At 29.1% G+C, this 27,580-nt stretch overlaps 1 protein-coding gene across 2 annotated transcripts in view; it reads right to left on the reverse strand.

Annotated features, from left to right (window-relative positions):
* Positions 1 to 9,919: 9,919 nt before the first annotated feature.
* LOC6648257 (longitudinals lacking protein, isoforms J/P/Q/S/Z) overlaps positions 9,920 to 27,580 on the reverse strand; it is a 131,688-nt gene continuing 114,027 nt past the window's right edge. For both annotated transcript variants that reach the window (XM_047011407.1, XM_002071491.4), the window contains exons 6-9: positions 13,634 to 13,794; positions 11,792 to 13,319; positions 10,770 to 11,224; positions 9,920 to 10,703 (exon numbers count right to left, since the gene is read on the reverse strand). In XM_047011407.1, the coding sequence (XP_046867363.1) occupies positions 10,430 to 10,703; positions 10,770 to 11,224; positions 11,792 to 13,319; positions 13,634 to 13,794 (2,418 nt within the window). In that variant the 3' untranslated portion in view covers positions 9,920 to 10,429. The remainder of the gene's footprint in view (positions 10,704 to 10,769; positions 11,225 to 11,791; positions 13,320 to 13,633; positions 13,795 to 27,580) is intronic.

Below are 27,580 nucleotides of genomic sequence, written 5' to 3' on the forward strand. Positions count from 1 at the left end.
AAATATCGGATATTTTTCGCACTTAAACAGCTTTTGATTTACTTCGATTGAATTTTCAAAAAAATATGGTGATCTATATAGGTACAAAATCTTTTAATTGAAACGCACAAGTTGTTTTTGTTTTAAATTTTTTATTTTTTTTTGTGTTTGCTTTGGTTTACATGTATATATATATATATATACTTGTACATATATATATATATGTATATAGTAATGTAATTCATAAAATGGTTGCGTTTTTTGTTCTTTTATTTTTTTTTTGTTAAAATTAAACCACAAAACATTTCATTTGATTAGTTTAATACAAATAAGTTTCAAGTTTTACTTGTACACGACAATTATTTATAGTTATTTACTTATTTTTTTTTTTTTTTGTGTGCAAAAAATTTGCTCGTTATGGTTCCTCTGACATCTGAAAAGTGTTCTCATTATCATCTGCTCTCACTGAAAAGTGTCTAAACAATTTTGGTTTCTTTTGTTTTGTTGCTTTGTTTCATGTTAGTTTTGTTTGTTTGTTTGTTTGGAACGGCTTTATTGAACTCTTTGTTGTTGTTGTTGTTGGTTTTCATATTTTTCTTATTTCATTTGTTTTTACATTAATTCTTTGGCAGGCATTGCATTTCGTAGTTTTGTATAAGTTAAAAAATAAAAAAAAATGTTATGGTTCAAACAAAACGCAAATTGTAATAATAAAAAAATTACAAAAAAAAAAAAACGCTTCAACTACTTCAAGGTAGAATAAATTTTAGTTAGTTTGCATTTTTTTTAGTTTTTGTTTTTTTTTTTTTTTAATTTTTTGTTTTGTTTACACATCAATACTTTGGTAGTTAAAAAATTCTGTTTTTGTTTTTTTTTTTGGTTTTTAATGTTATTTTGTGCTAAATTACATTTTAAAAATATGCTTAATATTTTCTTAAATTTTTGTTTGTTTTGTTTTGTTGTTTGTCTAGTTTTTAAGTCAAAGACACGAAAGTGAAAGAGGTTTGTTTTTTCCTTTTTTTTACGTCTGCTTACTTAAATTAAAAATTGGTTTTCAATTTTCGTTTTTGGTTTCTGTTAGTTAATTGTGGTAAGTTTTAGTGTATAATGTGTGATTTTTTTTTTTGTTTTTCTTTTCCATGCGCTTAATTTTAAAACATCAAGATTTTTGCTCAAATTGGTTTAATGTTTTTGTTTTTATTAGTTTTTTTTTCATGTAATATCGAAATATATGTATGTATATGTAAATTTGTTTTGGTATTTTCTTGTTTTCGCTAATTTTGTTTTCGCATTTTTGTTTTGTTTTTTTTTTTTAATTTTATGTTTTGATTTCGTAAAGTTTCATTTTGGTTTTGTTTAATTTGTTTTTGTTTTTTTTTTAATTTTTAAGTTTTGGTTTATATTTTGTTGTGGTTTAAAAACACCGAAAGCTTAAAATTTAGAGATTTTTCTAAAGTGTAAATTTTTTACAATTTATTGGGCTTATTATTTTATCTTCTCCGATTTTTGTTTCTTTTTGTTTTGTTTCTTTCTGCTTTCTGGATGTATGTGTATGCATGTGTGTGTGTGTGTGTGTGTGTAGTCAAAATTTCGTAATATTAGGTAATAAGAAAAGCAAATTATAACACAAATATGTTAAAATCAATTTCAGAAATAAGAAACCAATTGAACAAAAACTTTATATATATATAGCCTGTCGGTTCACGTCCTTCGTCCCTTTGCCCATACGCATTCCTCATTTAGGCCAATTTTATCATGTCCTTCTAATTATATCCTTTGTTTGTCGAATAAATAGGTTTTTAAGGAAAAAAGTGTATCACATTTTCAATTACGTCTTTGTTCGTAGCACCTTCATAATCCATCTTCTGCAATCTGCCATCTCATTCCAATGTTCTATGTCCTAACTCATTCTCTGCCTCAGACTATGTACAAAGATCTTCATCTTCGATACATCATAACCTACACACACATACATAAATCCATTCACTCACGTTCATTCATACACTCAGTTTCTCATTTATTCTTTCGCTCAATTGCTTTCATTCCAGTTTGGGGGACACAGAGTTGAGTCGGTTTTTTCTTTTGATTTTATCACAAAATAATTACAACTGTCCCCATTCCCGAAATGCCATTCCCGCTCCCCCCTTTCCCTATTACTGCTTGCCAATTTCATTGCCATTTCTATTTCTAGATAGTTATTCTTATTTCTCTTTGGTATCATCTGTTGCTTTGTTTGCTCTTGGCTTATTCCTACATTGCTCTTTCTCTTTGGGCCAATTGTTTCCTTTTCCATTTCCTTCATTTCTCACTCACATTCCCCATGCCATTTCTCATATCAATCTCACTCTCAAATGTGCTTAAATGAAAGGATTATCTAATTTAAGAATATAATGAAAATTAGATTCAAGATTCTTTTGGTCGGTAATGAAAATAGTTTAGTTAGTTGAAGAACTCATCGATCGATGTGAAATTAACTAAACTTTCAGTTCGAAAATCGATTTTGATTTCAAGACAAAAAAAAGTATGGAGTGATTTCTATTAAATGCTGAGAATTGGTTTTATATCTGTTAAACTGACTTTTGTTTCTATGAATTCGATTGACTTGTGCCAAAAAATCTGTAATTTTTTTTTGGTGTTGTCCCAGTTAAAGTTATTCTGAACTCGTTCGCATGAGTTTTATAAGAAAAGGTTTTTTTGTAAACTTAATATTTTATAAATAATTGGGATAAAATTAGAATATATTTTTTTGTAAGCTGGGAAAATGTGTCAGATTTTTTGTTCTTGTTACGAAAATGTTAAATTTTTGTTAATTTTTGTTTTTTTTTTTTGGGTTTTTGTTTTGTTGTTTGATGTTAAAAATCAGTCTCTATTGCTTTTTGTCATTTTCTTTTGTGGTTTTCTTAATTTTCTTGCTGGTTTATCATTTCGTTTCTTTTGTTTTTGCTCTATTTCTCATGTTTTATTTATTTTTTGTTTATTTCTGTTAGGTAATGTTTGTTTGTTTGTTTTTGTTTCTGGCATTTAAATTTAAAAATTTATTTTTTTTGTTTTTTTAATATTTGCTTTTTTATATTTTTTTTATTTTGATTTTTCTTTTGTTTGCAGTACACCTTAGAAAAATATCACATTCTTACTTCGTTCGTTTTGAGAGACTTTATTTTTGTTTTTTTTTGTTAAATGTGTTACATTTTTGTTTTTGCTCGGATTTGACTATCTTTAGATTATTTACAGACGTTTAGTTTTTTTTTTTTTTTAAATTTTATTTTTAATATTTCAATTATTATTGGACACGATTAAAATATATAAAATTTAAAAAATATTTGATTGAGGTCATTTCAGAATTATTGCTAGTTCTTCATATTAAATTTTTTATTTTTTTTTTCATTGTAGACACCAAAGATCATTAATATATATATATATCTATGTATATATATATATATATATAGTACATATGTATATATGTATGTGTGTATCTACATATGTATGTATATATAAAAAAAGCTGAAACACTTGCGTTTCCTTTGCTTAATTCTTACTTAAATATTTATGTAAATTTCTATAAATATTTCATTTTGTTTTAAGGGACACACACGACGACAGAGACAGTTTAAAGTGTGTGTATTAGAGAGAAAGAGAGCGAAATATTCTTAGTTAAAGGTTTAGATAGAGAGAGAGACAGAGATCGAGAGAGAGAGGAAAAATATAATTTATTTATTTGTTACTATTTTTTTTTTGTTTTTTTTTTATATTTTTTTTCGCTCACAACATCAACAATGAAATAATTTTTATTTTGTTTTATTTTATTTTTTCTCTTTTGTTTTGTAAAAATCTCAAAAAGACGACTAACACCGAAAAATATATATATATATATTTTGTATATATGTATTTATTGTATGTACTACATATTTTTTAGTTTATACATACATATATATATATATATATATGTGTGTGTGAAGTATTGTGTGAGTGTGTGTGTATTTAGTTTTTTTTTATTTACATGGTTGTTGTTGTTAACAATTTATTTTAACTTCTTGGAAAATGGAGTTTTGCGTGAGGCCATTAAACAAAAAAAAAAAGAAGAAACAAACAGAATTCAAATACAACAAACAAAAAGAAAAACAAACAAACACATTGATTTGTTTGCCCCTTTTCTTACTTTTCACTACAATAAATGATTAAGTGCTCGAATTAAATTAAACTTTTCTTTGTATTTGTTTGTTGTTTTTGTTGTTTGCCTTTGTTTTGTTTTTGTTAATGCAAGTGAAACCTTGGAATTGTCTTATTTTTTAATGAAATCGTATGTTTTTTTTTTGTTTTTGGTTTGTTTGGTTTTTGGGTATATTTGCATTAAAAATGTTTCAATAAGGCCAGTGACAGATTCTAGAAGATAAGGAAAGAGGGGGGAATTGATCTTCCCGAATTCAGAACCGACTTAGATCACGAATGGTTGCTTAATTGAAATCAATAAGCAGAAGAGCCCTGTGATAAGAATTTTAGATAAGAGATTATCAGAAGGTTTTGACGTATACAGAAACGTATGTGTAGGCCAGCTTTTACTTATGAAGCCCCAGAGAAGGGGAAACCCTTCTAGACCAGATATCCTTACTTTGTTTCGAAAAGTTTTGAAACCGCTCGGGAGAGATCCACCTGAAGCCTTAATGAAACATAGGGATACATGTGTGTGTGTGTGTGTGAGTGTGTATGTATGGGAGCCTGGGGACGGGGAGGGAATACCTTTCGATTTGTTGTTTTTTTTTCTTAATCCTTTTTTTTTTTGTATTTTTCTTTTTGTTGGGTTCGTTTTTCGTTTTTTGTTTTGTTTTTGAAAAAAAGTTTTCTCAAATAAACATTGATCGTTTTGTAGATCATTGCTAGAGTGTGTATGTATATCTTGTATATATAACTATGTATATTCAATGTATATATATTTATAGATATATATATATATCTATATCTATATCTATATGTATGTAAGTAATAGACACCGAAAACCACATGTACATACATTTATGTAATCTGTATATAGATATATCTATGTATTTAAATTTATAATCTGGCTTAAATGTTGGTTTTTCTTTTGTTTTTTTGCTTTGTTTTTGTTTTTGTTTTTGTTAAAATGCATTTTCTAATGCCAAAAAGTTTCGTTGTTAGGTTTTGTAATATTTTGTTGTTACACGTATTTCCTGCATGTTGTGCATATGCCTGAATCCAATACAAAAAAAAAAAAACACTTTTAATTTTCTTTTTGGTTTTTCCTTTTATATGTATGTATATATATTTATGTATATATGTATGTGTGTATGTGTGTATGTATAACTATAAGTTTGTCTATATACATATATATATATATTATATATAGATGATAGGCTTTTGTAATTTATGCAATGTATATACCAAATAAGAGTCTTGAATCCCTCCAAAAAAATGTTTTTCATTTGCTTCACATACAATACAATACCTCAAAAAAAAAAGGATCAAACAATTATTTTTAATTAATATATACATTTATATATATATATATAAAATTATTTTCAAATTTTTTTTTATTCTTCTTTTGTATGTTTTTTTGTTTTCTTTAGATGAATTAACTTTTTGTTTATTTTTTTCATGATTCGTAATATTGCTTTTTTTGCTTAGCCTAGGTTTTTTTTTTAAATTGTTTTTCTTTTGGTTTTAAAGAAAATCCTAAGTAATCTTTTCGTTTTCATGTTCAATTTTATTCTCAAAATAAAACAAAAATAATAAATGAATTTCGTAATCGAAAAACTATTCATCAAATGTGGTCACAAGTTGTGTGTTTGTCTACAAAAAAGGATGTTCAGTTAGTTCATTTCCTCACACAATCGAATCAAATAATGAGGCTCAAGATTTTAATAAATTGAATAAAAATAAAAGTCCTTCTGCTTATTCATTTATTGGTTCAATGCTCAACTGAATTAGCTTTAAATGGTACGAGAACTGAATTAAATGAATAGATTACGTTCTCCTACAAACAAACTACTCTTAAAAAGGCAAGATTAAAATAAATTGAACTAAAAATACTCATAATACTATAAAGACTCAAAGCTCTGTTTTGAATTCTGTACCGTTTGTTTGAGGTATTTTAAAATTAATTAAAATAAACTCATCTAAATTCAGAGAGAGTTGTATTCAGACATTCGGTCACATAAACGAATAGAATAAATGAGTCTTAAAATTGAATAAATCCAAATTCTGATGTTTATTCACTCAATTATAATGAATATACCCAATTAAATGAATACATTAAGTATTTATATGCCTTAAAAAAAAAAAGATTATTATTCAACATATTCGAAAAATACTCGAAATACTACAAGTAACCAAAGCCCTGTTTAAGTCTTTGGTTATTCCTTCATTCAGTTTCGTTTGTTTTTAACTATTTCAATACCTTTTAAATGGTTCCCAATAAAATGATGAAAATTTCATATGCCAAAATGGTAAAATGATTTCATGCACAATATTCAATGTAAAAAAAACTTTATTTATAAATACAATCAAAATAGTTTATTAAATACAAAAAAAAAGGGACAAATAATATTAATTATAATAATCGTAAAAAATAATAATAATGTTTCGCATACATGGCTCACAGCATAAACTTTTGAATGATATTTCGGAGCAAAAGGCAACATAAACTAAAAAAAAGGGTAAAAATGGTTATACTAACTAAAAGGGAAAGCCAAAAGTGATGTGTTTTTTTTTCATTCTTTCATCTTCTTTATTCTATTTTTGTTTTTTAAATATTTTTCTGTGTGTATGCTAAAAGATAATTTCAAAACAAAAATAAAAAAAAAAACAATAAAGTTTCAAAATAAAAAATTAGTTCTTGTGTTGTTTTTCTTTTCTTTGTGCTTTACAAAAGGCAGTGTTGACGTTGTTGTTGTTGTTGTTCGTATAGTAAAAACTAATTTTTTGTTTGTTTTCAAATTTGTTTTTGTGCATTAGAAACTAAGAACATTTGCTAAAAGACACCCAGTTTAGTTTTGGTATTTGAAATGAACAAACATATAAAATAAAAAAAAAAAAATTAAAAACAAGTCATGTCTTTTGTTTTTTATTTTTCTTTTTTTTTTTAGATTTAAATTATGTTTAGTTTTGAGTTTTAACAGAAAAAACTGTGCATTGAATTAGTTGAAGAAACTATCACAAAATCATATTCTTACTTAGGACAAAAAAATATATATATATATATATTTGTATATTGAACACTTGTTTATTAGAGAAGAGGTTGAGAGAAAGCATTTAAAAATAACACGTAAAAAATAATAATCAATTAAAAAATATATATGTATACCTATTTAAATGTAGCTAATATTAGTAGATTTCTTTTTTGTTTAAATGAAACACTACTTTATACCCTCTTTTGTTTGTGTTTGTGTGTGTGTGCGTGTTTTGTTTTTGTCATGATTTTGGCAAATTCGGTTTAAACAAGATTTATAACAAATTAAATTGAGAATTCGTTTCGAAGATCTTGTATGCTTGGGTTATTTTCATTCATTCACTTCCCTCGACTATTTTCTACGATTTTGCAATAGAAATGCAAATTGTTTCATTCCAAGATCACATTTTGTTCCACTTAGCAATGTTCCACATAATGTTGCATTAGTTATTGGTCAATTGAAATACATGAATGAAACATTTGCCATAGTTTCGTTTGCATAACTGTACCCTCGGGGGTGTCCGAGGTGTGTTTCTGGACTTTAGCTATTTAGAATGTACTATAAATATGCATTGACACTGTGTTTAAATGAATGATTTGGATTTGTTATTTCAGTGTGTTTGTGTGTGTGTGTGTGTGCTAATGTGCTAATTGTCTTTCCATTTTTCATTATGTTTCTTTATATTTTTGTTTTGTTGTTATATTTATTTTTAAATTATGAGGTACTTTAAACTTTTTGGCACAGTGAAAGTTATGCAATTACTTTTCCCATTTTTTCTTTTTTTTATTTTGTTTCGTCTCATTTCATTTCCATTCCACGCCATTCCAAAAATGTTTTGTTCTATGATATCCTTTCTTTTTTGTTTTTTTTTTTTTGCAAATGATAAACAAACCCAAAAACTAAAAATTATATATATATATATATATATATATGTAGAAATATTATAATAAATAAATGATAAATTGTGAAATTTGATTTCGTTTCCATTTAAATGTGTTTTTTTTGCTTCTATCTTTCTTTTTGCTTGCTTAATATGTAAGGTTATTAGATCATCATTCTGGCGAAAGTACATTTACAATTTAATTCGATGTTCTTGGTTCAAAAATGTTTTTTGTTTTTCAGTTACATGTTTTCTATGTTGTTGTTTTCTTTTGAGTGTGTATTCGTGTGGGTGTGTTGAATTTTGGTGGCTGTACTGAGAAATAAGCAAATAACAAATTTTAGATTTTGGTTTTTTGTTTTTTTTTTTTTGTTTTGTTAGCAATCTTTCTTCATTTTCATTGTTCTTCTTAGTTAATTTGTCCTATTAGTTTTTCTCTTTTTTATTTATTTTTGTTTTCTTTCTCTCATTATTTTATTGTTTAATTGCACATTTTGTTTCATTTCGTCTATTGTTTTTGTTTTTCCCTTTTTCGTTTCGTTTCATATTTTTTTGTTTTTTTTTTTTTTGTTTTTTGCTAGCTTTGCTATTGTTTTATAAACTATTCTTTTTTTAGGTATATTTTTTAATGTTTTTTTTTTGTTTGTTTGTTTTCTTTTAACTTCTTGTAATCACAGTTAGTTTGTGTTGTTGTTGTAGGTTTGTTATGTTGTTGTTGTTTTGTTGCTTTGTAAAGTAAAAAATAAATTGATTAACTGCTATTGTTGCTATATTGTTAGTTACAAAAAAAAAAAATAATAATAATTAAACTATTGACGGTGGTTGCAGCATATACTTGTCGTTCACAAGTACAAGTAGGTATTGATTTTGTTGTTGTTGTTGTTATGGTAAGTAAGTATGTATGTAATTAAGTAATTAACTATATTGTTATCTTTAGCTTCTTGCAAAATACCTCAAAAACAAAAAAAATAAAATTCCATCTCATTCTAACCTTTCTCTCACAATTTATGAAAATTCCCTAGCCTCCTTCCTTCTTTCTCCCCCCAACTTGCTTAGCCCTCATATGGTTTTGCGCCTCATAAATATATATAAACATATATACTATATATATATATATATATATATAGTATATATGTTAATCATTATCATATCATATTATATTTTCATCAGTTTTGCCTCTATGGTTTATATTTTTGATTTTCGTTCCATCATGGAGATGGTTCTCCTAAATCTCCTGTTACTTTATGTATGTGTGTGTGTGCGTGTGTGTATGTGTAGGTGTATATGAGTGTGTGTGTTTGTGTGTGTATATATATGTATTGGTTATTTCTTAACTAAAAAACCGGTTTTGTAGGTAACCTGTTCGTTCGTTCGTTCTTATTGCATTTTGACCACAAAAATGTACAAAATTTTCCCACATGGGACGAGAGGGAATCGTATGAGTATGAGGAACACACGATCTAACGATCAGATGATCTTACGTTAAACAAATTATGGAAATTACTATTGGAATCTTTAGGCCTTGCTTAGGTTCACTTATTTGTTAATTGAACTATTTTTGTTTGTTTGTTTGTTTGTTTCTGTTGTATTTAAGGTACAAATATTCACTATTTCACTTTGTTCTATGGAAATCAATATCTGTCTGAGTGTAAAATGTCATTGTAAATCTATTGTAATATATATTTCTTGTTTACTATTGTAAAAAACGGCAGAATTCGTTACTAGACTATTTCACATCATTCATTTTTGTTGTGTATGCTAACAAAATAATAATAAAAAAAACATTTTTTCTTTCTTTCTCTTCCTTCTTTCTTTTCAAATTGACTTAAACAAACCAATTTCAAAAACCTCTTAAAAAAATGAATAAAAAAAAAATTAATATAAAGTAAATTTTTTGCTACAATTAATATTACTTAGTTATGATCTTAATACAACACTTGAATACCCGTGTGCTAATTAGTTGCCAATGTGTTTTTGTGTTTGTTTTTGTTTTTGTTTTCTTCCTTTCTTTTTTGGGTTTTATGCTCTTCTTTATTTTCTTCTCGAAAAGTTTTGCACCAACAAAACTGCATTAGAAACAGTTTTCAACCTACGACCTAAGAGAAATTGTAATAGTTTGATTGAAAATAAAAGAAAAATTAAATCTATACATAAATTTCCTGTAATTTATGCCTCGATTGTTGTTTTTTTTTTGTTTATGTTTTTGATTTATGTTTTATATTCCATCTTTCTTTGCTCCACCCTGTTTTGTTGTGTTGTAGTTGTTGTTGTTGTTGTTGTTGGGGTAGTTTAGGTGGTTGCGGTCTTTCGTTGAGGGGGTGGGTTTTTGTGGCCGTGGGCGGGGGTGGGGGCCTTATCTGCGTAGGAGCCTCCTCCTACGCGCCTCATCTCAGCGCGGTGCATTGTGAATGTGGGTTGTTAAATGCTTGGATAGATAGTCCGCCCGGGCAAAGCATTTGCCACACGATTCGCAATGATACGGACGCTCACCCGTATGAATGCGTAAATGTCGCGTCAAATCCGATTTGCCACCGAAAGCACGGCCACAGAATAGGCAAACGAATGGACGTTCTCCTGTATGTTTGCGTACATGCAATTTGAGATTCTCCTTGGAGCGTACGCATTTTCCGCAAAATGGACAAGCGAATCGTGATGTGGCAGGTCTGCAGGACGAATACGAAGAACAACAATGACTTAACGAGTCGAGCTTCAAGTGAATTGTTACTTACCGCTTATCGCGCTGTCGCTCAGCCGCATCGACGCGTAAAAAATTTAGTATGGACGCCTCCTGTGGATTAAGTCCCAAGAATTGTTCATTCGGTATGCGTTCGGCATTGATTAGCGATGTGAGAGAGCTAAGCGAACTAATGCCACTGCTGTTGCCGCTTCCACTGCCTCCGCCAGCACCGCTTGATCCTGAAACTGAATTGGAACCAGCAGCGGCAGCGGCTGCGGCAACGGCGGCTGCAGCTGCAACGGAAGAGGTTCCAGCGGCGGAAGCATTGCCCATTGGCAGTGAGACATGTGTTAGATGTGCTGGCAAATGTTGCTGCTGTTGATGGTGATGATGTTGCTGCTGTTGCTGTTGCTGCTGTTGCTGTTGCTGCTGATGATGATGTTGGTGTTGGTGGTGATGATGGTGGTGATGGTAGGAGGGATCCGTTTCCAAGTGGTGCAGACGTGACTAAACAAAAAGCAAAATAAAACGTATTTTAATTCAATTTTCCTACTTTTTCGACTTTTGTTTAAGTGACATAGCAAAACAAATATTTTTAACAAGCTGAAAGGCTTTTAATTGAATTATTTGTCCTCAATTAAAACAAAATTGATTCTTTTTGTTTTATAGTGAAATGTAATTTAGGTTTTTAATTGAAGCCTGAGCTATGTTTACATTTTATGTAGTAAAACTTTATAATTGAGGTCTCTCAGAAACTTGCAGCCTAAAAGTATGCACAATATTTTCACATGAGAGGACGAACAGTTTCCTGTTCATTAACAGTGGCCCACACAAAACTCTATTAACATGTGAATATTGGATAAAAAACAGTGCCAAATTAGCTCATATTAATTGCTAAAAGATATTTAATCAAAGTTCTGAGCAATTAGGCAAACTTTTGCATTGAAAAGTTATCTTCTGCATTGCATTATCACCCCGTTAATATATATTTAGGATTCTTTTTAGCGGCACTGGCTGCCAAGTAGGTTTTAAAATGGGATTTTGATGAAGATAGGAAGGAGAGTTTCGGCTTACCCGCTTGTTTGTACTATTAATGCCATCGGAGCTGCTTATATTTGGCTCGGTGGCGCTCGTTGAGGCAGATGCCGACGAGTTGTTATCATTGTAGAGCATCGTAATGCCGGCAGAATCGATTGTATTATCCTGTTCATGCTCCTCGCTGTCGTCTTCGACATGTGTTGAGTTCTCCAGATGCAAATGGTCAGCAGATGGCCGAGTTACTGGTCCGGATCCCGAAGCCGTTCCCGATCCAGTCTCGGCACCAGCCTCTCGCTTAATATTAATACGCAAATCTTCGCCCTCATCGGCCAGCATAGGCTCCTGGGAACTGGTCACAACATCTTGATCCAATTGCGCCGACACTGCTGATACGGATGCTGCGGATACAGCCGATGACATGCCGACTGAACCCAGTCCTCCAGTCGACGAAGGGGCCAGTCGACCCACAGCGCTCACATTTTTCTTGCCATGCAAACGTTCCAGGGCATGATTGAGGCGATGCTTCTTGAAGCTCTTCAGATAGCGAAATTGCATGCCGCAGACATCACAGGTGAAGAGCTTATCGGCTGGCAAACGGGCACGATGATTCTGCTCCTTATGCTTGGCATAGGCGCTGCGATAGCGATACGATTGACCACATTGTTCGCAAATGAAGGGCTTCTCCTCCCCGGGACCGACATGGGGATGCTGGAGGGCAGCATGCTGCTCCAATAGCCAGACATTGGGAAAATGGGCATTGCACACAACACAGCGGGTCTCCTCCTCGATCGGCTCACTGAACAGGGACGAGCAAATGTCCGAGGGACTCTTGAGCATCTGACTTAGCTGCTGATGCTGGGCCAATATGGCAGAACTTGGCGGTGGTGTGGATGAGGTAGACGATGAGGAGCTCTTTTCCTTGCAGCTGCTCGATGTGTCCGTATAACTGGCCGGTGTGGCCGCACCGGATAGCAATAGTTGGGAATATTGCCTCAAATTGCTGGCATCAATGCCCGAGGCTGAGGTCGATGCCGATGCTGATGCCGAGCCGGAACCTGATCCCGACCCAGTTACCGATCCAGGTGTACTGCTATTGGCCGCTCGTCGACGTAATAGTTGCTCCAGCGATTCCTTATACAAATGGGCACTACGTTCGCTTGGCAGCTCAACAATTGTCACCTCATCGCTGTCCGCAGCAGCCGAGGATGCATTACGTTTACCCTCATCCTCTCGTATGCTGGTTATTCCTGTCGTCGTTGAACTAGTGGCCATTTGTTGAGGCGATGGCGATGATTTCGTTCCCTTCGATTGCTGCTGATAGAAAGCTGTGGGCGTTGGATAACGCATATTGAAGGCTTGAGGCTGTTGTGGTTGATGTTGCTGTTGCTGTTGCTGTTGTTTGTACTGTATGTCGCTGGAACGGTTCGTTGTGGGATTCGGTGTGGACTGTTTGGTATAAGTCGATTGCTGGCTACCAATAGTTGGATAATCTTTGGTCAGCAAATCGCTCAAGGTGGTAAAACGGTGGGAGAAATCCTTGGGGACTGTTAGAAGGCTGCGTGTTCTGTCAAAGAAAACAAATGCAAATCAATTAAATGATTCAATAATGTAAATATAGCCTTTATACATCCTGTTGGCATTTAGATTGGCATAAGTTACTCTATTTGTTACTTGAATTGTTTGACAAAACCTTTCAGTAGATGCACAGTTGAGTTCTTAGTTTATTTTTCAATTGTTTCAACTAAATTGTGACGTTTAATTAGGTTCCTCGATATTTGCTCGACTACAAAACTCTGATCCTTATTTGCCTGACACATTCAACTTTAGTTTCTAAGAAACTAAAAAAGTTGTAAAATTAATTCAATGATTAAAACTCACCGTAATGCCTCTTCGGCCAGCCATGTCTGATGATGTAACAGGCTTAAAATTCTGGACGGATCAATATCAAACAAACTGAGCGGTGTAAATGGAAATGCAAACGGTGTGGGGCATCGATTTGCAGCCATGGCGCTCATTGGAGAGCTAAAGTTACGCAAGAACTGTGAATTTTAAAACAAATATTATATTAGGAAACCAAAAAAAAAAAGAAAAAGAATTTAATACATAGGCTAGAAAGAGGCACTAGAAGGAGTGTGAGTATGTGTGTGTGTGTATGTATATATGGGAGGGCAAAGGGATTCTGAGTGCACTGCTGCTAGAGGGAGAATCTTTCAAAAATTAAGCCATTTTGTCTTTCAATTTTATTAAGCCAAGGATTAAATATTGAAATCGTTATTGATTGCAACACAAATTCACATATCTAAAACATGCAATGGTACTATAAACATTTAAATAAACAATATATAACGACTTTTAATTGCATAACCGCCTGTGTGTATGTATGTGTGATATAAATAAGTGTGAAATGTTCCATGACAAGCATACTTACATACATACGTAGTTATTTAGTAAATATGGCACGTTAAACCAATTAGCTATATTTAGTTAAGACAAACAAGAGTCAATAGTCCGTCTAAACATCAAAGCGAGAATATTGAAATAATGTTAAAACTTTCAAAGAATTAGCCCTCATTTCAATTGAAAATTAACGTAGCATACTTTTTTGAGCAAAATGCATAGAAAAATCGTTTCACTCAAAAATTTTTGCCATCAAGAAGTGTAAATTATATATTAAATATGAAAGAATTAATCGAGTCTCGATTAAGACTACTTAAAGCCTTTAGTCCTGCGAAATTGCAAATGATTTGGAACAACAATTTTTGCTTGCTCTCGTTGTTTTGGTTTGAGAAAGTTGTTCAAATAAACAATTTATACGTGGCTGCAAAATAAATCTAAATTAAAAAATACATTTTTATTTATGTTTTTTTTTTGCTTTTTTTTTTTTTTTTGTTATTTTCAGTATTTTATTTATATAGAATTTTTATTTTTCTGCATTCATGATCATGTTTATCTTCATCTTCTCATTCTTTTGCCTTTAACTTCATTTAATGCTCTTTTGTTCTGTTTTGCTTTGTATGATTTTCTGTCTCTGTGTTTGTGTGTAGTTGTGAGTGTCTCTGTGTGTCTCTGTGTGTGTCTTTTCAATATCTTCAATTATGTTTCAAGGACGCTGCCGTCTGCCGTTGTCTGCCAACTAGAAATTGTGTCTGTGTGTGTGTTAGTATGTATTCTGTGTGTGCGCAAATATATCATATATGTACATATAAATATATATATGTATATATATAATATTCGTACTCTCATACATACAAATACACATACATTTACATGTGATGTGTATGCATGTCTAATAATTTTGGTTTTTCTTTTTTTTTTATATTTTTGCTGTCTTGCTTCCCTCTCGTTTAACAGATTACTACAATTTGTTTGTTTTTGTTTTAAGTTTTTTTTGCGGTATAAGTATGCATATTGAAATGAAAATGGTTAAACTGTTTAATTTGAGTGAAGTTTTTTTGTTTTTTTCTCTTGCGTGTGTGTGTGTGTGTTTGTTTTGCCTCAAAATGTTTCTTCGATTAATTTTTTATTTTTATTTCTCTTTGTGTCTTTTGTATTTCTGTTTTTTATAAACTATGATATGCCTTGCTTTTCTTAAATATTTTGTTTTTTTTTTTTTGGTTTTTCATTTTTATATTTTTGTTATGAACTTTTTTTTTTGTTTTTTTCTTGTTTGTTTTGTTGTTGTTCTTTGTTGCTTAGATCATTTGGTTTATGTTTTGTTTGTTTGTTTCGGTTGCCTAAAATATATTTGGATTATGGTTTTTCCCTTTGCTTCTATATTATGTGTATGTGTGTGTGTGTGTGTGTGTGTATGTTGTTACTGCATATGTATGTTACAGTTCTTCGTTCTTTTTTTGTTTTTGGTTTCTAAAATATGTTTATTTATAGCTTGCTCCTATATATTTCAATCTGCTTAAATCTCTGGTGTTTGGTGCCCGTTAAGCTGCTGCTCTGCTTCTTACTTGTTTTCTATATAGTTAAGTGCTAAATTAATTGCTTTCTTCATTCTTATTTTTTGTTACTTTCAGCACAAATAACTCGCAAAATGAGTTGGTATGGTTTGTTTGTTTGTTTTTTATTTCCTAAGTGTATTGTGGTTGTTGTTCTTTGTAATATTCTTCTTAGTTTGCTTTTCATTTCAAAACGAAAAGAAAACAACAACAAAAAGTACATGTACATATGTAGTAATGCATGTGGCTTCTATGTACATACATACATACATCTGCTTTTCATCATGTTGATGTATAGATAAGTAACATCTTTAACCTTCTCTTTTTTTTTTCAAGCTCTTAAATAACGGCGAGTTACCAGGTGGTTGAGTGGCGAAGAGGGGGGGACTTGACTGCGGGGACTGCTAACCCCGAAACAAAACGAAATAATTGGTAAGAAAAATTAAATTGTCCAAATAGAATGATAGGCGACATAAGAAAACTCTAAAGTTTGGCAATTGCGATCAAAAAAAAAAGGAAAACACTGATTTTGTTATGGAATGAAAACGATAATAAAAGACATGCAACAATTGTTTCGGTGTCTATGTGTGTGTGTGTGTGTATGTTAGAAATGAATGAAATGAAACGTGCTTAATGCAAAACTGATGAATTCTGTGATTAACGATGTTTATTTAGCAAAAAAAAGGCGAAATACGTGTGGAATAGAATCAAATATTTGTGTATATCGTATCGTATGTATTTAAGCGATTTCTAATGTTATAATATATAGTTAAATATATGAATATTTATATGTGTTTGTGTGTTTGTATGTGTGTGTGTGTGATATACATAAAAAATGGAACTTAAATTGCAGTATAAATAGTTGATAATGTTCATCTCTTGTTTTGTTTTTGTTTTTTGTTTAATATATAATTATTCTTAACTGTTTGTTTGTTGTTTTTAATGTTTATTCATACTTGCTCTCAGCACACAATGATTGAGGGAGGGGGGGTAATGGGTGGTGGAAATAAATCATATAAATTAACACAAACTTAGATTTTAAATTTTAATTAAATGTGTAAATGTTAAATGATTAACTTTATATGCATATAGACAAAAAATTTATAAATTATGTTCTATGTATATCTATATATATACTATATAATCGCATTCTGTTGTCGTCTGGTCTGCTTAGAGTTTATAAGTAAGTATATTAGTTAGTACTATTTTTATTTAAGCTATTTCAATTGCTGTTTTTGCTGGTCTCTAGTGCGTGTTCTAATCACTCTCTCTCTCTCTCTCTCTCTCTCTCTCTCTCTCTCTCTCTCACACACTTTCTCTCTATATCTCATCAATGATTCAATATATGTTTTTACAGTTAGATTAAATGTAATGTATGTATGCATGTATGTATGTATGAACCTATTTATGTAATTATGTGTATGTATGTATGTAATTATGTATTTATGTATGAATGTATGTCTATATTGTAGGAACATATTGACGTAATTAATAACGTATTGCAGCTATTTGTTGTGTCTTCTCTTTAGTGTTCTATCATTAACATTGAACCTAACTCTGCCTGTTTTTGTTGTTGTTCTTGTTGTTGCTGTTGTTTAGCTTTTACATACATACATATATGTATGTATGTATGTATATATATGCATATACTAGTATGTATGTACTTTCACTTCTGCCCATTTTTTCAATCAGCCTCTTCTGTATTTTGAATTTTTAAGCCTCTGTTAAGAGAGTCGCATTAATTGGAAATTGTCCAAAACAACAAAAAAAACTATTTTGATCCTCAGAAGCAGCAAAAAAAAACAAAAATAAATAAAAATACAATCAAAACAAAACAAAATTAAAATGAGCCTCATAGGAAACCTAAAAAAGTGTTCAACCTTAGTTCACTAAAAACTATAAAATTTGCTATTTCTTTTTTATTTCAACGCATATGAATGTAAATCATATAAACGAATGTGTGTTTGCGTCTGAGTGTGTGTGTGTGTGTATATTGAGTTTAAAAAATTTAAAACCCATAAGCATAGCAAATCGGTTTACTGATTTAATATGCTGCATTTTGGTAAAGAATCCTTTTCGATAATATCCTTTTTGATAACATATTTTCAGCACTCACACACACACTCATGCACAATCACACACACACACACCCAACCACCCTTTAGACACATCAGTTTGGAATTAAACCATTACGATTAACGACTGGTTTAGTTTTTTGTATTAATCAAATTGTCAACCAAATAAAAATGAAAAATATCAACATGGGATTTGTGTATGTGAAAATAAAATGTTGTGCCAAGTATAAATAAAACATTTTCTTTATATTGGGACTCATTTTTGAATCGCCTTTTGGCTAGTCTGAAATATTTTTGCATGTTTTTCTCCTTGTTGTAAGTTTTTGTTTCGGTTTTCTGTATGTTTTTGAATTGATGTTTTTATATCCTTGCAGAGGATAAAATTAGTTTGCCTGTCTGATGTCGATTGAAATTAGTCTCTAAGTAGCCTATTTTATATAAGCAGACTGTGGGTCGAAATTAGACCGATCGGACAACTAAACCATGTAGAAATTATTAGTTTTTTTAATTAAAAAAGTTTAAAATAGTTTTAATTGCTATTAATCATAAACTATTGTGAGCATTGATGAGCACTTCTTTCAGAGCTGAAATCTTGTTTTTTCTTCTTAATTTCTCTCCCTTGAGAATCTGCCACCGTTTAGACCCAAAAAAAATAAAGTTTATTTGTCGAACAAACTGCAAGGACATATAAACTTTGGCATGGCTTTCTTTTTGATAAACTATTTTGCCTTTTTTGTTTTTGTTTTCTGTTCTCGGGAAGGTTAAACATTTCTTAATTGAATTATTTATTAAATTGTTTATTAGTTTTATATTCTGTGTGTGTGTGTGTATTTATATTGAATTTTTGACTCTGAAAATATTGTATTGTATTTTTCTCATGTTTGCGCTCTAGAAACTAATTATCCTTGTCACCTGTTTCTCTGAGTGTGTGTGTCTGTGTGTGTATATGTATATGTATGTGTGTGTTTGGGTGTGTTTACCTTTGTTTTTTTGATAACTTTTGTTTAATAATTATTTTTGTTTTGTTTTCTTAATTTTTGTGTCTGAGGATATGCAAAACTACTTTGTTGTTGTTGTTGTATTTATTTTTGTTTCTTTTCCTCCTTTCTACTTATTTGTGTTTTTTTTTTATCTAATATAAGTTCAGTTTTTGTTTTTGTTCTTGCTGTAGTGTTTATTCTTTTTGTTGTTTTTCATCTCTTAGTTTGCTTCGGAATTTTTTTAAAATTACAAATGCTGTATATATGTATATATATATATGTATGGATATATACACATGTATGTATGTTTGTTTGGGAGCCTATGTGTCTGTGTCTGTGTGACTGTGTGTGTCTCTATTCACATATACATGTACAAATGTATATATATATATTTACGTTTATATTATTTTTCAATGCCTCTTCATTGCTCACTAAAAAAATAACTATAAAAAAACTGGAGTTCAGTTGTGACTTTTTAGGCTTTTCTTTTTTTTTTTTTGTTTTGTTTTGTTTTTTGTTTTATAAAATATTACTTTAAGTATGTATAATGTATATATATGTATTGTATATATATTTATATATATATATATATATATATATGTTTATATACATATACATATATATATATATATATTTTTCTTTTTTTTCTGTATTTTTTTTTGGTTTTTTTTGTGTTTCTTTTTTTTTTGAAGGGGAGTAGGCACTACAGTGTTGTTTTTCTTTCCTTTTTTTCTTATATTTTTATTTGCTTTTTTTGTGGTTTTTTTTTTTTAATTTTTTACGTTTTTTGTTTATCTAAGAAAATGTTTACCAATGTCTGTATAAGCTTAAAAGCCCTTAAATTTTTTCTTTTTGCATTCTTTTCAACAATTTTATTTTCAGCCTAAAAAGTAGGCTATACATTGTGTGTGTGTGTATGTGTGTATGTGTGTGTGTTGGTGTGTGTTGTAGGGAGGGTGGTGTTGGTGGTGGAAGCGGTTAATAATTTTTTTAAGCATTTTTTGTAGGTATTTTTTCTCTTTGATACATTTTTTCATGATTTTTTTGTTTTGTTTTGTTTTGTTTTGTTTGCTTCTGTTTTAGCAAATATCCTTTCTGATCCTGATCTACATGTTCGACTATGTATATAAGATTATCTAATTATGTATATATATCCATGTATGTATGTATGTGTGTGTGTATATACTGATTGGTTTTTGCATTTTAGCGTATCAAAAAGTGATCATCATCAACTTCATCTCTATCATTATCTTTATCATCATCATCATCATCATCATCTTTTATGTATAATACATGTGTTTAATTGCATTCAAAAAATTGGTTCTATGGTTTCTTTGTTTCTTGTTTCATTAGATTTTCTATAATTTACGTTTACTTTTTCGTTTTTTTTTCTCTCTTTTCTCAATTGTCCATGGAGTTTTTTTTTTTGCTTAAGTATTTTAGTTTTTATTGTTGATGTTGTTGTTGTTATTGTTTTTGTAGACACATGCTAACTATTTTGTTTTTTTATATATGTATATATGTATATATTTATATACATATGCAGAGTTTTATTTTTTAGTTAGAATTTAAGAGCAATTTCTCAGAAAAAAAAAACGAAACGAAAACACCTGAACAAAATGGTTATGTATTTGTATATGGGTGGCTGTATGTGTGTCTATCTGTGTGTGTGTGTCTATGTGTGATCGCAGATCACTTTAGTCTTTGTCTATGTACAAATTGTTGTCGAATTGTTAGCTTGGCACTCAAACATATATAATTCAGTTGATAGTAGTTTATTCGTTAACGGTATTATTTGCATTTGCATTTGTTTTTGTTTGCTTCTTGTTGCTGCTGTTCTTGTTGTTGTTGTTGTTGTTGTTTATTGTTGTTTATTGTAGCATTTAGCTAGTTAGTTAATTGTTTAGTTTAGTTTAGTTTATGTATGCATGTTTCTTCTTCTGCTGCCAATGAAACCAATTACTTGTTAGTATGAATATGTACTTGTGTGTAAGTCTGTGTGTAATTGTGTGTGATTTGGTTATTGCATTTCACTATATCTTATTCACATATATGTAATATAGATCATAGCCAGTCAGTCAGTATATATCTTCAACTTACAAGTTTCGCTTAGTTCATACAAAAGTCTTACGAACGGAAAAAAGGCATATTTTCTTTTTGTTGTACATTAAAAATGAAAAAATATATATATTATTAATTGGGTCTGACAATACACATACATTAAGTATGCATATTACATTTTTATTTATTATTTTTTAATTGTTTTATTAACGTTTGTTTTTTTTTTTTTGTTTTTTTCTTTTGTTTTGGTTATAACAAATTGTATATTTTGCTTCTACACTAAAAATGAAAACACAAAATGATATAAATTGTTGGTTACAAACAAACAAGAAACAGAATTTTAAAAAAGTAAATAATAATAATTAAACGGGGCCTATTAAACATTTTGTTAACATTTATGAATTATTTATGTTTACAATTTCTGCTATTAAAAAACACTATGCAACAATTTATTTAAGTTATTAAGAAGTCCCCTATCAAAAACACGGTGCGACAAAAAGGCAGATTTGAAATTCGAGGGACACGAAATGTAATCGAAATTAATCGTGTCCGATTAATCGATTAACCAAATGTTTTTTACTGTACAGTTATCTCTTTTACTTTTTTATACGAAACTTTGAAATTTTACGTATTGTATTTTGAGTATTCTTGAAAAACGTACTCACATTCAATACTTATACTCAGAAAAAGAACTACTTGAATGCATTTTTAATTATTGGATAGTTTGAAACAAATGAAAATGAAATTATTCACGAATAAATCATTTCAAAAATAGAAAGTGTTTAAAATTTTTACAGTATTTTTAAATGAATGAATTCTGAACGCATTTTTCATAACTTTGAATGCAAATATATTCTTGAATGGAATTTTGAATATATTCTTGGAAAGCTTTGAACAAATAAAATCGAAATACTTCATGAAGAAATTATTTGAGAACTGAAAATAGATACTAAAATTTTTACAGTATTCTTTAAGTTAAGTAAGTTTTAAGCACACGAAATTGAAGTAATTCATGAATGAATCATCTGAGAACTAAAAGTATTCGAAATCGCAATGATTTTTGGTAAACGAAATTGAAGTAACTCTTGAATGAATTATTTGAAGTAAAATTACTCGAATCTATTACAGTGCTCTTGAGTGAATGAATTTTTAATGCATTTTTGGAAAGTTTTGAAACAAATGAAATCAAAATAATGCATAAGTGAATCATTTGAGACGTAAAAGTACTCAAAATTGCAACGTTTTCGGCACTTCAATGGACTAAGTTATTCTAAAACTCAGAAGGCGGAACCCTTGAATATATTCATTTATCGTTTTTTACTCTCTTACAACATAATGAATAATTTTTTAATGGTCGTTCATTTGTTTGAAAACTATATTCATCTCATTTACTTCATTCGGGTTTCTATTCAATCAGTTGAGCCTTGATGATGTCGCCTCACATACTACAAGTTCTTTTTGGAGGATTGGAAAGTATATATCAATTAACATTATTTGCCTACATCGTGTTAAGGGATTTTTGTATAACTCTCTAAATTAATTGTGCATTTTGGTTTTAGTTTTTTGTTGTTGTTTGTTTGTTGTTGCGGTTGTTGTTGTACGTTCTCTTTCTTATTTGCATATTTGTATTTTAGGTGATTATGTAAAAATGAACTTTATGGAATGAATATTTGTATATTTGTTTGTTTGTATGTGAGTATGTATCTATGTATTTATGTAAAAGAAGGCATTTTGTCACCAGGGTACATTCGTGTATAATTGATATTATTTTTATGAAATACAATTCGCCCCAGACGAAAACAGCAGCAAAACCAAATAAGTATAAGTGGGCAAAAGGCAGGGTATATATATATATATATATTTTGGCATCATTTGTACTATATACATATATTTCCTATACCTACATTGTATATATAGATTCTTGTGACTATTGAATTGATTGTGGATAATTAAGTGGTTGCATCTTGTTGCTATTAATGATTGATTGATTCAGTTTTAGTTTTTTGTTTCGGTTTTTGGTGAGTTTAGTTCGTTAGTTAAACTAGTTCAGCTTTTCAGTTTTGGTTTATTGTCTTTCTCTCTTGAAGAATTGATTGATTGATTGTTTAGACTGATTTTAAATGCTTGGGCATAGTTTAAACAAAAGTAGATATTACTATTAAGTACTCTGCCTTCATTCTTTGTCATTGCCATTGCCATTATTACCCCCTTTGCCTTTATCCTTTGCCCTTGTTTCTTGTCGATTTGCTGCTGGCCTTTGGGGGCAAATATTGTTTCAATTAATTGATTGTGTTTGTGATAAAAGGGAGCAATGAAACTAATGAGGTAGCGGATGGGAAAGGTTTAATATTAACATTCGGGATATTTTCATTCTTTTGTTTTTTTTTGTTGTTGTTTGTCATTTGAACACTTTCGCATTATTGAATTATTGTTGTTTTTGTTGGTATTGCTTAGTTTTTATTTTTATTTATGTTCTTAATAGGCTAATGTTGTTCAATATCCAAATCAATTTCATTTGTATATAAATAATAGGAACCCAAAGTAAAGGGCTTAGATAGGTATGTGTTATATGGGCTATATTCTACCCCAAAAGTATGCTACAAAAGAAATTATCTATAAATGTTTAGCTTGTTCGGACAATTTGTTTCAAGACAAGATTACTTAAACATGACTTAAAGTGTTCTACTTTTTTCTTAGCACTTAAGGTCATTTGGGCATTTTTCAACACTTTTTTTGGGTATTGAACAACGACGGCTGTGCCGTTCAGTTTTATTTTGAACTTGAAATCTGTTAATCCTTTCACTGGTTCTGAAAGGATTAATTTTTAGCATTTGTTTTATTATTTAGTTTATATTGTTTAACTATTATTCAGTTGTGTCTATCTGTATATGTGTGTGTGTGTGTGTGTGTGTGTTATATTGCTTGTTGTTCTTGTTGTTGGTTGTATAATTGTATTTAGTTCATTTATTTAGTTTTATATAAAAAAAATATGTATGTATTCAATTAAAAATATAGAAATAGTTTATAAATATTATGCATTTATGCTTATAATCATGTTTGTTTGTTTGTTTGCAGCCATTTTGTTTCACAAAAGGTTCTTGGTTGTTGTTTTTTTTTTAATTCTTTTTTTTTATATATGTTTTATGTCATTTTGTTATAACATTTTTGTTTTTGTTTCTCTTTAAATATTGGTACTATTGTTCTGTCGGTTTGTTGTATATATTGAGTTATACACATACATATATATATACATATATATTATATGTGTATGTATATGTATGTGTGTATGCTTGCATGTTATTAGTTATATTGTATTTGCATTGGAAGAATCTGTGTGTTTACCCTGAGCATTTTTTCTGCTAGAAATATACAAAAAATTAAATAAAAAACAACTTTAACTGAAAACAAAAAAAAACTTGTTTTGAAAAGAAAATTCGGAAATCGGAACAAAAAAAAGCTATGCCAAAAAATGAAAGCCGAAAGTAGTTGTCGAAAGTACGAATTTGGTTCGATATATATATACTATATATGTATGTATATATATCGTCTTTCTTTTTATCTAGGCCGAAACTTGTATTTTGGGATAAGGTATTGGTTTTTGAGTTTGGATTTACCTTTTCTTTTTTTGTTTTTTTTAGTTTGTGTATCATTTTTATCGTTCCCGTTTTTTGTTTTGTTTTTATTGTTTAATTAAAGTTTGAATTTTGGGTTTTTTTTTTGTTATTTTTTTTGGAATTTCTTGTTGGTTTCTATTTTGAGATTTTGTTTGTTTGAAATTTCTAGTTCTGTTGTGTGCCAAAGCTTTTGTCTTTTTCATTAATTTTTGTTTGTTTCATTTTCGAAAATGATATATATATATATGTATATATGGTAAAAATTACAGTAAGTAGAGATATAATCTCTATATGTGTATGTATGTGTATATATATCTATATATCGCTCTCATTTCTTCTTTCTATCTTTCTCTCATTCTCTCTCTCTCTCTCTCAATTTGTGTTAATATATGTATGTATATATATATATATATATATATATATATGTGGCTTTACTTTTTTGTTCTATATAAATTCGACTTGTATGCGATTCTAGAGTAAATGTTTCGGTCTTGAAAAAGCGAAAAGTTTACCACAATATATAAGTATATATTATACATACATATATATATATATATGTATATATAGTATAACTTTTGTGTTTTTTTTTTTAACTGTTTAGTTTTGTATTGTTTGCTGTACAAATTTCTATTTTCTGCTGTATATGTAATTAGCATGTGTGTGTATTGGTAGGGGGTCTGGGATTTGTGTGTGTGTGTGTGTGTGTGTATGTTGTATATATATTATATTTCTCGAAATATATATATATATGTATTGTATATATATGTATGTATGTATATATAATTTTTTTTGTTATTTTTTATTTGTATATATAATTTTAAATTCCTGTTTCCTTTAAAATGCAGTTTTTTGTATGTGTGTGTGTTGGTGTGTGTGTGTGTATGTGATACGCGTAATGATATAATAAATTTTTTGCATATTACTCTCAATAATTATTTGTAATTTGTTAGCCAAGTCAAAAATAATTACAAAAATTTCGAAAACCAAAATGTTTGAAATTATGAAATTATTTTTGTTTTTCTCCTCTTTTTTTCTTTTTTGCTAATCATTTTGCCTAAAAGTTTTAATTTTGCATTGTTTTCTCAATAAAAAATTTGAGCTAAAAAATTTGAATAATTTATTTTTAGCGTTTAGCATTGAAGACCCAAAAAAAAAACCATTGGCAACATTTTGTTTAAAAAAAAAGGTAAACAAAAAACGTAAAAAACTGAGAAAAAAATGCTCAATCAACTGAAAGCACTGATAAAACAAATAGTTAATAATAATTAATTGACAAAAATATATGTAGATAAAAAATAAACTAAACTACAAGAAACAAAAACGAACTTGCCTTTGTTGTTGTTGTTTGTTTGTTTTTATATGTATGTTTATATATGTATTGTATATTTTCCTATATGTTTGTTTTTTTTATGTTTTATGGTTTATCTGTTTGTCAAAGGAACTTGTAAGAATTTATTGTTGTTTGTCGTAAAATGGCAAAAAGGACACAAAATTAAAAAAAAAAAACTAAATTCGGGAACCCAAACTAAGGAACTTTTGATCACAACTTAGAAGCTAAATAAAAAAAAATAAAATAAAATAAACACCCTAAAAGAAAACAAACTTAAATTTAATTAAAAATTAAATTATAAAGAAAATGATTAATATTAATAAATATATATAAGTATGTATTGGAATGTATGTGAAACACAATGAATTTGTGAAACGAATGGAATGAAAATGAAGTTTACGAAACGCTAAGGAACGAAATGAAATCAAAACGGAAATGCTAAAAGTAAAAAACATTTCATTTATATTTTCTTTGTTGAAAGTGTTTTTTTTTTTCAAATAATTTGGTTTTTTATTGGTTGGTTTTTGTTGTTTTTGTTTGCTGGGTGTTCAAGTGTTTAGTAATTTGCGTTTTTTTGTTGTTGTTTCTTTTATCTTCACATATAGCTAACAAATTCATTGTGTGTCTGCCTGTGTGTGTGTGTGTGTGTGTTTCTGTGTGAACATAAAATAGAAAAAAACTAAAGATTGTTGCCATGTTTTTTTTTAAGATATTACGGTTTGTTTTTTTCTTTTTGTTTTGTTTTTTTTTTGGTTTTTTTGTTGTTGTTGTTGTTTTTATCTTTGTTCTAGAGCTAAACAAATTTCATATAAGTTGGTACAATAAGTTTCGTATGTATATAATAATAATAATAATAATAACATTTTACTTAAACATTAAAATTATAATTATGAAAAAAAAATGTTGATTTGTTTCTTTAGATCGATTTTTGTGTTTTTCTTTGTTATGTTAAAGACACAGAGCTTAAGTAAAATTGAGAGAAAAAAAAAAAATAATTATAAACTTTTATTTTCTTTTACTGTGGTTGAAATCTGTAGCCAAAAAAAAATTTCCTTAAATTTTCTGATCTTTCCTTTTAGTTGATTCCTGATTCTTGCTTGGAATGTGTCTTTTTTTTCTAATTTTTGGGAGGTTATTTTCTGATTCTCTTCTTTTTAGTTAGTTTCCTCTTTTTTTTCGTTAAGCGGTTGTGTTTTTTTTTTGGGTTTTGTGTTGGCTCATTTAAAAATGAATTGAATAAAACTGAAATTCCAAACGAAATGCAAGTAAAAATCGTGGACAAAGCTTTAACTTAATTTTTGTTTTCTTCTCTTTTTCTCTTCTTTTTGTTTGGTTTTTTCTCTTTTTTGTTTGTTTTCTTTTTCGTTTTCTTGGTATCTTAGCGATTAATTGTTATAATTTTGTTTCTAAAAGGCCGAAAATCACAATTTTGTTTTTGTTTTTTTTTTTTTGTTGTCCTAAACATTAAATTTTTATTTATTTTGCTTTGTTTTCTTTGTTTTTTTTTTGGTTTTTGTTATATGATTTATGTATTATTTAAACATCACAAATTTCGAATTGATGTCTGTTAATTGTTACTCCTCTCTCCGTTTCTGCAAGGGCGCGGTTTTTCTTCACCCCGCCCTGATCAGCTTTTCCCCCCGCTTTAATACTGCCTTCATTTGAGAAAAATAAGCCAACAACAAAATACAATTAAAAGCAAATGTTTTGTTTTCTTCTTCTTAGCTTCGTTTTGTAATATTATTCTTTTTTTTGTTTAGTTTTTTTTTTTTATATATTTTGAATAAATTTATTATTATGTTTTGTTTTTTGTTTTTT

The sequence above is a fragment of the Drosophila willistoni genome (genome assembly GCF_018902025.1).
Source record: "Drosophila willistoni isolate 14030-0811.24 chromosome XL unlocalized genomic scaffold, UCI_dwil_1.1 Seg141, whole genome shotgun sequence".
NCBI classification, from domain to species: Eukaryota; Metazoa; Arthropoda; class Insecta; order Diptera; family Drosophilidae; genus Drosophila; species Drosophila willistoni.